This window comes from Aegilops tauschii, chromosome 5 (genome assembly GCF_002575655.3).
Source record: "Aegilops tauschii subsp. strangulata cultivar AL8/78 chromosome 5, Aet v6.0, whole genome shotgun sequence".
NCBI lineage: Eukaryota > Viridiplantae > Streptophyta > Magnoliopsida > Poales > Poaceae > Aegilops > Aegilops tauschii.
The window spans coordinates 320,541,636-320,551,849 of record NC_053039.3 but is presented as its reverse complement, the minus strand read 5'-3'; the positions used below and the strand labels follow the sequence as shown (position 1 = coordinate 320,551,849).

General features: G+C 43.5%; 2 protein-coding genes across 3 annotated transcripts; one reads left to right on the top strand and one right to left on the bottom strand.

Annotated features, from left to right (window-relative positions):
* The first annotated feature begins 391 nt into the window (after positions 1–391).
* LOC109733243 (uncharacterized) lies at positions 392–1,411 on the top strand. Its single transcript, XM_073499081.1, has 2 exons — positions 392–923; positions 1,101–1,411. Exons 1-2 carry the CDS (start codon positions 392–394, stop codon positions 1,409–1,411), a joined length of 843 nt encoding a protein of 280 aa, XP_073355182.1.
* An 828-nt stretch (positions 1,412–2,239) lies between these two features.
* On the bottom strand, positions 2,240–8,445 carry LOC109733220 (uncharacterized). 2 transcript variants are annotated; one of them, XM_020292418.4, is made up of 10 exons: positions 8,243–8,445; positions 7,900–8,116; positions 6,685–6,810; positions 6,443–6,595; positions 5,623–5,752; positions 5,453–5,494; positions 4,395–4,685; positions 4,235–4,286; positions 3,881–3,958; positions 2,240–2,745 (listed from the first exon to the last, which is right to left on the bottom strand). In XM_020292418.4, the coding sequence occupies exons 1-10, from the start codon at positions 8,329–8,331 to the stop codon at positions 2,649–2,651; spliced, it is 1,275 nt and encodes a 424-aa protein (XP_020148007.1). In that variant the 5' UTR covers positions 8,332–8,445; the 3' UTR covers positions 2,240–2,648. The 2 variants fall into 2 exon arrangements, with proteins under 2 accessions (XP_020148007.1, XP_020148006.1); XM_020292417.3 differs by having other exon boundaries at positions 4,386–4,685; positions 8,243–8,346.
* Between the last annotated feature and the right edge of the window lie 1,769 nt (positions 8,446–10,214).

Here is a 10,214-nt window from a genome sequence, read left to right as displayed (position 1 = left end):
CGCCGGCGCTATTCTCCGGCCACCTCCTCACTGCGCAGGCCACGGCCGTCCATACCAAACAACGTCTCGATATGGCCGCCAACACGCCCGAGCTTTCGCCGTAGTTTTGGCCGTCGATCGGAGGAGGTTTGGCCGTCGTCGTCTTTGCCGGTGGCAGAGGGGATACGACCGCCGGCGACTTACCACGGCGGCCGCGGCAGCTTCCGACGAGAGCTCCAGAGCGACCAGTAGCCGGCCGGCAACCACCCCTGCTGCGTCGAGGTGATCATCGCGGCCTCTTTGCCACCACGACCGCAAGGTGTTCGACATTTTGCCCACAAAGGTATGGACAGTGGAGATGAGTTTTTCTTCCATCACTTCATTTGTTCATCGGACAATTCGTCGTCGGATGATGAAGATCTTGTGGTGGCTGCACTGGTCGTTCGACCACATTCAACGGCAGCTTCCTCGGTACAGGGGGTCAATCCCTGGCCGTGCTCCCAACCTGAACCGCAACAGGGAGAGAGGCCACGCCCTGCTCTATGCCGATTACTTTTCCAACACCCCGCTCTTCAAGCCGGATAAATTCCGTCGCCGTTTTCGAATGGCAAGGCATGTGTTCAATCGTATCCGAGAGGGAGTGGTTGCTCATGACCCATACTTCGAGTGCAAGACGGATGCCCTTGGCAAGCTTGGATTCTCCTCTTACCAGAAATGCACCGCAGCCATCCGCATGCTTGCATATGGAATTCCAGACGATCTGGTGGATGAGTATGTGCGTATGAGTGAGACAACATGTCTGATGTCAATGTACAAGTTCTGCCAGGCTGTGATCGAGGTGTTTGGCCCGGAGTACTTGAGGCAGCCAACTGCCGCTGATACAGAGAGATTGTTGGCGACCAACGCAGCTAGAGGCTTTTCAGGCATGCTTGCCAGCATAGATTGTATGCACTGGGAGTGGAAGAACTGTCCATTTGCTTGGCAGGGCCAGTACAAGGGGCATGTCAAGGCGTGCACTGTCATATTAGAAGCGGTGGCTTCGCATGATCTTTGGATATGGCATTCTTTCTTCGGCATGGCAAGTTCTCACAATGATATCAACGTGCTGCAGCGTTCTCCAGTCTTCGCAAGGCTTGCAGAAGGCCACTCCCCACCTGTCAACTTTGAGATCAACGGCCACCAATACAACAAGGGATACTATCTAGCTGATGGTATATATCCTCAGTGGTCAACTTTTATGAAGACAATCTCGAAACTCCAAGATGAGAAGAGAAAGAGATTTGCCCAAATGCAAGAGAGTGCTAGAAAGGATGTGGAACGTGCTTTTGGTGTGCTTCAATCCCGGTGGGGTATCGTTCGAAACCCTGCACTGTCATGGGATGAAACGAAGCTTTGGGAGATGATGACTGCTTGTGTGATCATGCCAACATGATCGTCGAGGACGAGCGTGATGAGAGTATCTTCGATCAAGGATTTGATTATCAAGGTAAAAATGTTGAGCCCCTGCACCAAGAACCGGCCACATTTGAACAGTTTGTCCAATTCCACCGTGAGATGTGTGATTGACACACTCATTTGGATCTTCAAAATGACTTGGTTGAGCACGTGTGGGATCACATTGGCAACCAATAGATGTATTGGTTCATTTTATGTTCAGTCAAGACAGTTTCGATTTAGTTGTAAAACTATTTTATTAAAGACAATTTCAATTGGGTTGTAAAACTATTTTTATTTTCAGACAAATATTTGAACGTGCAAACTAGTTTCGATATGAAAATATGGGCATTTTTTGCCCTGGCGGACAGGATGGGGCAAACGGATGCGGCCGCGCGCTGGGCGCACGGCCACCGCATCCCAGGACAAGTCCGAACACAACCCCATCGCCCTACTCAAAGAGACAAAATCTGGCCAAACCAGATGTCCGTTTGAAGCCGCGCAGTGGAGTTGCCCTTAGTTTCTACCAACATACGACGTACGCACGTATGATAAATTCTGTCCTGAAACCGGGCGACTACGACAGCCGGCCAGCGCTTGGCCTTGCGAATTACCGACTCTTCTAGGAATGTTCCTTCGGATCCGCGTTCGATTTGGTCACGAGTCCCTACGCAGCCCCAATTCTACATGCCTTTTCTTATACTGTAGATACATGCCGTTAATCCTGATTATGTATTAACAAAAAAAATGTAGAATTTCCATGTGGGAAACCCAGATGTATAGAGCAACGGAGAATAAGTGCTCGTGGTATGCCAAGTACGCAACATTCAAAGCTACAAAACCTTCTCTGTCAAAACAACTTCAATCAGGACCAACAATCGTCTTGCTCCTATATGATCCCACAAGTTACAGTGAGGTTCCAATTTCACAAAGGGCGATGTATTATAACACATGTTGCAGGTTTCTTTCTGCATGAACATGGTGGGCCAGTCGGCAAATGGTTAGAGAAAAACGACAACACAGAACTGGGCAGACGCTCCGTGGATGATCGCATGAACTTCAATTAACATCCTACAATCATAAGTAACCAGCTCTTTTCGTCGTCAACATGATAATTCTGCCATGATAGTTGAGATGGGCCTCTACAGCTCTACTGCATACTGAAGCTACACCGCATCAACAAAACACTGGGGGGTAGAAACCACCTATCTTGGGGGCGAACTGTTACACCCCGGCTACTCCTTGACCACCTCTCCCTCTATTTCTTTGTGCATGCCGGTTTGTTCCCCGTGCATTTCTGTGTATGTGCCTGATTGTTCGTCGTATGAGTACCTGCAAATACGGTATAGTACATCAGCATAGATACTACCAGCAATCAGAGACCTGCAACAAGGATTATCTCATAGGGTATATCAACTACTCCCTCCGTCCCAAAATTCTTGTCTTATATTTGTCTAAATACGGATGTATCAAGTCACGTTTCAGTATTAGATACATCTGTATCTAAACTAATCTAAGACAAGAATTTTGAGACGGAGGGAATACAAAAATACTGCGGTTATATGATATGGATGCCGACAAGCAACTTTGTTCTATTACTGGAAAATTGCAGAGCCAGCGTATCCATCACTCAGTTACATGAGATTATGGTAACAGCACGGTTTGAATCTGGTACTATTTCCACAAACCAGTGTGTCCTGTTCAAACTGACAAAGCTAGTTTTCCCTTGTGTTCTGGATATTTCTTGTGTCAAAAGCTTTGTTGGACGCATTCTGCAGTTCTATGGTCAATTGGCCATGCATCAAACTAGAAACAAAAAACAACTCAAGCTGAAATGCTCAGGGATACTGGGATGCTCGAGGTAATTAGGTATGGATGCTTCACTAGGAGTGGTCAGTGATTACTTGCCTAAAATCAAGCTATTTTTCATATGGGATACACCCTTATTATATATGTGGTTAAGTGGGCACATGTTACATGTAAAAAAATATTAACAGGCTAGCAATTGAGAGCAACTGGCAGTAAACCTGGAATCACGCTTATCCACTTTATCATGATGATGAAATTAGATTAACATTACAACGCAACCCAATGAAAAATCACTGAAATAAAACAATAAGCAATTCCTCTATAACCGAAAATGACTGCAATGAACCTCAGATCATTAACCAGAACTACACTAAGAAATAACAAACTCGCTACTAAGATTCAAGGATCCAATCCTAACTACCATGATCTAGTCCCCTATTTGGATAACGCCCACATGAACATGATAACTTCATCCACATCATAATTATTCCAAGGTATACGATTCCTCTAAGCAGGCCATACTGTAATTACCACAAACATACTAACCAAAAGGGAACCATCCTAGAAAGCAAGTTGTTGCACCCACAAAAACGTGGTCAGACACACAGAAAGAAACATTAATTGATTGTGAATGAAAGAAAAACACAAAAAGAAATACCAGGTTCCTGTAGATGCAGCGCAATAACACCCAGATGCAGCATCATAGTAATAGCCTGTCCTGCTGCTGTAATAGTAACTGCATGAAAACCAAAAAGGGAGTATAATCAACGCAAGTGATGAGTTCAACAGTACAACAGTCAGCTGCTTACTACATATCTCTTGCTGTAACAAAAAACTAAATTATACTCCCTCCGTCCGGAAATACTTGCCGAATGAATAGATGTATCTAGACATATTTAAGTTCTAGATACATCCATTTTTAACCATTTCTCCGACGAGTATTTCCGGACGGAGGGAGTATAATTAGAGTGTAAGTGCAGCAAATTACTATAAAGTAAGATCTATAACCTACCCTGACGATGGATCGTAGACATAATCTGAGTCCGCACTTCCATTACCAACCTCTGCAAGAATAACCAAAAGAGTTGCTAATAAGTACAGACATGATTCTTGATAAAAAAATAAATGGAGAGAGCATGAAATTCACTGAGATAATAGCTTACTTTCAGCACCTGAGGTTCCAGAAGCCTCTTGTGGTACTGGCTCGGGATTGCAATCTGAATCTAAAGTTTTTGCATCAGAATCAGGATTGACATCAGTGTCGTCATTTTCACCGAACATGTCAAAGTTACTATCATCATCATTTGCTATAGCAGTTGTCGCAGAGGTATTAGCAGCTGAAGGAGCACTGTCCATCTCCAGTAAGGATGTGGTAGTTGGGCCACTCTCTGTGGCGTCTGCAAATATATCTTCTTCAACTTCTGGTATGCCAAGTCGAGAACGTGCTAGACGTTCATAACCCTCTGCAAAAGGCAAAATGATGGAAATATGTAATCAGGTGTGATCCCCATTGAGACAATATTAAGGAATAATTTACAATAAGCATAAAAAAGCACAATGCTCATACAGCTACAAGACTATTCATAAAAGTAGCAAATATCCGCATGGATTTAGACCAACAGGCTCTATCTGCTTCTTATCATTTTCTACCATCACCTTATGTAAGCTGGGTAGATTCTTAGTTCATCTACCGGTGGGTCATCTTTTGAATGGGGAAAATATATTGTGTGTTTGTTTAATGAGCCATCATGTTTGCTTGACTAAGTTATGTCAACACTCATTTTGTATGGACAATGGTGCTAGCTCCAGAAAGGTGATAGCAGTAGCACGAACCATCTAAAGTACTTCTATTCATTCAAGCGGGGGAATGGATTCAAATGGGTGGTAAGTATTCATTTCATGTATTAATTGCAGTAACACAGATGGATCTGTTTCTGTTGGAAATAGGCATAACCTAAAATATAGCATATCTATGTAACTTGCAAGCTTTTACTGAAACAACGTCACAAAACTGATACCTGATTGGTGATGGCTGATATTAAGCATATTCGTGAAGCACACACATTTCATATAGCATTCATTTTAACTGTCACCTATTGAGTTTTGACTACTAACACTAATGCAATATTGTTTTCACGTTGGGAATGGGAACATGTGGTAGTATCAGAAGTGATACATGGTGATAAGAAAAAGAAGATATGTATAAGTTAGTAATAAGGGAGGTACTAACCAGCCTCGCGTACAAATGTCTCCTGATCATCTGAATATACATCTACACCAGGACAATAAAAAATGATATAAGAATGCAGATCATCAGAAGGCTATTGCCATACCGAAATGATTAATGAATGGTTTAAAAACTAACAAACTAAAAAAGTTAAACAGAAAAGGAACACATACTGTACTCCCCATTCTCCATTAGCTTCATGGCAGCTTCTGTCAGCTCATCAAATATGCGCTTGGTCCCCTCAGTCATTCTTCCACGATTGTCAGTAGATGTACTCTTCAATCGTTTCAAAGCCTGAATTATCTGGCAGAACACCATTCAAGAAAAGATTTAACATGCATTCAACCCATGAGTGCATTATTAACAGAAAAAAGTCTCACATGGTTTCCTTTGTTTCATGATAGGTTTTGACTCATACAATGTTTTGCTACAGGTCTATAAAGATTCAACAACAATGTGACATAGCAGACATGGTTGTAAGCTGTATCCAGGTTAAAAAAAAGGTGTACCACATACTCTAGGGTCAAAACTATATCAGACTTTTAACAGAACATTTGGAGTGCAACCTGTAATAAAAGCATATGCTCCAAGAAGTACCGTGAAGCAAAAAATGCAATAGTTTCTGGATTCGTTTGTAACAAATCAAGCTTATAACCTCAGCACTGAGAGAAGATACTGCAGCACACGAGCATATCAAGAGCATGCTTCCCTCAGTCTCCAATAGACATGATAAGTACAAACAGCATTGTGCATTACAGACATGCAGTGCAATTCGGATTGATTATCCATACAGCAAAGATGCAAGGGTAAAAAGTAACACACTGCCAGGTTTATGTCACCAAGTACCTTGAGACTACAGTCAAATAATTCACTAAATCATTTCTCTAGTGATGTTGCCAGTAAGCCAAGAATACAAGAAGGGAACCTTGTGCCCCTCTTGTAACTATCACAATGTTAAAGTTAAAGCTATACAGAAGCTGCAATTGAACATACCGTTTCTGCTGGTTCAAGCATGTTTGCTATTCTCCTTTTTATCTTTCCAATATCATCAGAAGAAAGGTCCTGGAACTCCTCTTCTTTGTCTTTTTTCTTTTGAACCTTTCCAGCAAATTTGGTGTCTACTTCAACATTATCCAACCAGGCATCCTGTACAAAACAGGTGATTGCGTCACCAAATTGACAGATTGTATGTCCATGCGCAACATCCAAGACGATAAACATAAAATAGACCGTACCTTCATATCGTTGCCTCTTGCAAACTCCACAAAATTCCCATTTTCATCAAAGTATCCTTCTTCCCTCTCTTGCTCCAAGTTAAAAGGTTCTATCTCAATACCATCATCGATAAAGTTGGCGTCGTCCTGTTGAACATCAAAGTCTGTGTTATCTGACAATGATAGCAAAGTGGTTAGCTTCAAACTTATGCCTAATAATCATACTACCAATGATAAGCAGGGCAAAGTGCAGGGTATAAATATATTGTCATGCTTAGAAGTCAAAATATGAAAAAGGCTAAGTAAAAGCCGTGATCACAGGATTTTATACAACAGCCAAGCAATAGGAAAGAGCAGCTATGTAATATTTCAGTCATAAGTTGAAAAGCATAGTAAAATAATCAAGTTCATTTGTTACCAAAATGATGTAAAAAAATGCATCCTTCCCTGCATAGAACGTGCTAAGATGTGAGCAATATGCATCGTAAGAAACACTAAGTGCACGTACAACACAACGCTAAAGACGGACACTAGGGATCCTAATCCCGGCCGTTTCACTCATTGGGAGAATTTTTCCTGGCGCCTGCTAGCTAGCGCTGCCAAGTCTGGCAGCAGGCGCTCTAATTGACACTGATTTTAAGTGAGAGACTTAACGCCCCATAGCATCTCAGCGTTGGAAAGTCAGGCTCTTACGGAAATGCTAGGAAGTGTTATTTATTTTTTTATCCTTAAACATCTATACAAGCGCCTATGCAATGGAGATGCCCTAATCCTTTAACATAAGCCCATGGCTTCAACATGAACCAAATAAATGCCCAACTAATATTTATGTAATCTAACCGTAGATACTAAACCAATTGGTAGAGGCCTGGTCACAAAAAATACAGGATCATTCGAAGTTACTGGGCAATTTCACCAAGTTGGCATGTTACCAAATAATATCCATAATTGACATACTTTAATAGTATAATTGGTGGCAGCCATGCGAGAAAAATGCATTTAAAAGTAGCACGACAACACAGTATAGCATCAACTAGCCCCAATTCTGCCTAGACATCATCTGGGCAGTTATGCTGCGTCATATGGCCATATGGCAGCTTGTAAATTCCGACGAAACTTCATAGAAACTAGAAACTACAAGACTACAGTCACTTGCATAAGAATCCTAACTATCCAATCCACATAAGAAATCAAGCCCTCTGAAGAAACTCAAGGTCAGGAAATAGCACTGCATACCTTGTAGCGCATTTCGAAACCCTTGACGTTGGCGGTGCCCTGCGTGTCGTCCCCTTCCCTGCGGTGGCGCCGTCGCGCTCGCTTCACCGCCGCGAGCTCGGGGTTCATCAGCTCGTCGATGTCGTCCGCGGCGGCGCCCCCCTCCCCGCTGCTGCCAGCGGCAGCAGGGTCGCGGTACTTGGCCTTCTTCCCCTTGGGGAACCGCACCTTGCGGTCCCTTGACAGGAGAAAAGATGGAAAACATCAGCCGAACCGGAGCGCGAAACCCTAACGCGGGGTACCGGCGAGAACGGGAGAAAACGGATAGGGGTCAGGCCGGAGGGAGGGGGTTGGGTTGACTTACCCGAGAGCGGAGCGGTCATCGTCATCGTCCCCGGCGGCGGTCGCGGGCAGGGGGCGCTTGGTGCCGCGCTGCGGCGCCGTGGGATCCATAGGTCGGCGGCGACGGTGACGGCAGAGCGAAGGAAGAGACCAGAGCACGCTTGTATATTTGGGCCCTTGCCAGCTTTCTCTCTCGTGGGTTGATTTCAAATTGACCGAAGGAAGGGCTGGGCTGGGCGGAAGTTGATTTCAGATAGGCAAAGGATTGCTAACCAAGGTTGTAAGCCGGCCTTGTCACACGCCTTCCAGACGTCACGCAAGGCAAGAGCAACTAGTTAACGAGCGCTCCTTCAAAGCCTCGCAACGTCAGCGCCACTTAACGCGCTCTCAGCCATTCGCCACGTGTCGCGCTCTGGACGCTCTCTTCAGATTTTGTTTTTATTATTTTTCGCACGCGTTTTCGGCTTTTTAAACGGTTTTTTTCCGGGTTTTTTTTTTACGTTTTGGTTTTCTCCCGGTCTTCCTTAGCTTTTCGACCAAAAAACATTTTTCGAAAAAAAAAATTACGTGAAAAAACACGTTTTCTTTTTTTTTTCTTTCACGAAAAGTCACGGTTTTTCTTCCGCAAGAGGCACGGTTGTGCTTTAGCGAGAGTCACAGCCGTGCCTTTTGGAAAAAAAAGCGTTTTCTGTTTTTTTCCTTTCGCGAGAGTCACGGTTTTACTTTCGCGAGAGGCACGGTTGTGCTTTCGCGAGAATCACGGCCGTGCCTCTCCGAAAGTGAAAAACAAAACGCGTTTTCTGTTTTTTTCTTTCGCGAGAGTCACGGTTGTGCTTTCGTGAGAGTCACGGCCGTGCCTCTCGGAAAGGGAAAAAATACGCGTTTTCTGTTTTTTTCTTTCGCGAGAGTCACGGTTTTGCTTTCGCCAAAGGTACGGTTGTGCTTTCGCGAGAGTCACGGGCGTGCCTCTTTCGGAAAGGGAAAAAACGTGTTTTCTGTTTTTTTTCTTCCATGAGAGTCACGATTTTGCTTTCACGATAGGCACGGTTGTGATTTCGCAAGAGGCACGCGCGTGCCTCTTTCAGAAAGGGAAAAAACCGTGCTCCCGGTTTGGTTTTTTCATCCGGTTTTTTTTCGTCCGTTTTTTCATGAAAAAAAAGTTCGTCAAAACCTATCAACATGGGATCTTGTTTTGAAGATCTCGACGCGAGGAATCCAATGGTGAAAACGGTTTGAGATTTGGATGCACGGTTTAAGAGATAAAACATTTTGAATAAACAGATCTACGAAAAAAGGGAGAACTCCCAGGTTGCGACAAGTGGCGCGCTGCATGTGCGACACTTGTCGTGACCTGGGAAGGTGGAGTGTTCTTTGCAACAAGTACTCCTTAATTAGTGATTTTGACGCAAAGCCCCGTTGCTGATTCTCAAAAAGCAAAAAAAAGAGGCCCGTTGCTGGCCTGACACATGGTACTTACAGAGAGCTGGACCTTTTTTTAGGGCTAGGGCGCTGGAGCTATATCTCGCTTATAGCAAGACGATAGCTCTTCTTGCTTGCAGTGCCCGCACATACTCTCTCTGTCCGATAAAGCTTGTCTCAAACTTGTTTCTTAAGTGCTAGATACATTCATTTGGGGGACAAACTTTTTCGGACGGAGGGGGTATGAACTAGCTTATTGCTTTCGCTCATTCCTTTCGATAGTTGCGTTTCGTAGCTATAGGTTGGTGGTTTTTTGTTGTATATAATGGTTCGGGTTGTCTGGTTTTTAGTTATTATTTTTTCTTTTTTGTGTTTTTATGAGTTTTTTGGTTTTCATTGTGTCCCATCTGTTTCTTGTTTTTCTTTGGGGTTTTCTTCTGTTTCTTTCTTGTTTTTTTCCTTTTTGTGTTTTTCTTTAAGGTTTTCATTGATTTTATTTGGTACACTATATTTTTGCTATTTCTTTGTCTTTTAGGTTTTTTCTTTTCTTATTTGTTTTTGTTGTTCTTTTCTTC

Coding starts and splice junctions, on each gene's coding strand:
- LOC109733220 (XM_020292417.3), bottom strand. CDS start 8,331: ATGGATCCCACGGCGCCGCAGCGCGGCACCAAGCGCCCCCTGCCCGCG. Junction 8,117..8,242: donor GATGACCGCTCCGCTCTCGG/GTAAGTCAACCC, acceptor TCTCCTGTCAAG/GGACCGCAAGGTGCGGTTCC. Junction 5,753..6,442: donor TGCTTGAACCAGCAGAAACG/GTATGTTCAATT, acceptor GTGTTCTGCCAG/ATAATTCAGGCTTTGAAACG.
- LOC109733243 (XM_073499081.1), top strand. CDS start 392: ATGAAGATCTTGTGGTGGCTGCACTGGTCGTTCGACCACATTCAACGG. Junction 924..1,100: donor CATGCTTGCCAGCATAGATT/GTATGCACTGGG, acceptor AGCGTTCTCCAG/TCTTCGCAAGGCTTGCAGAA.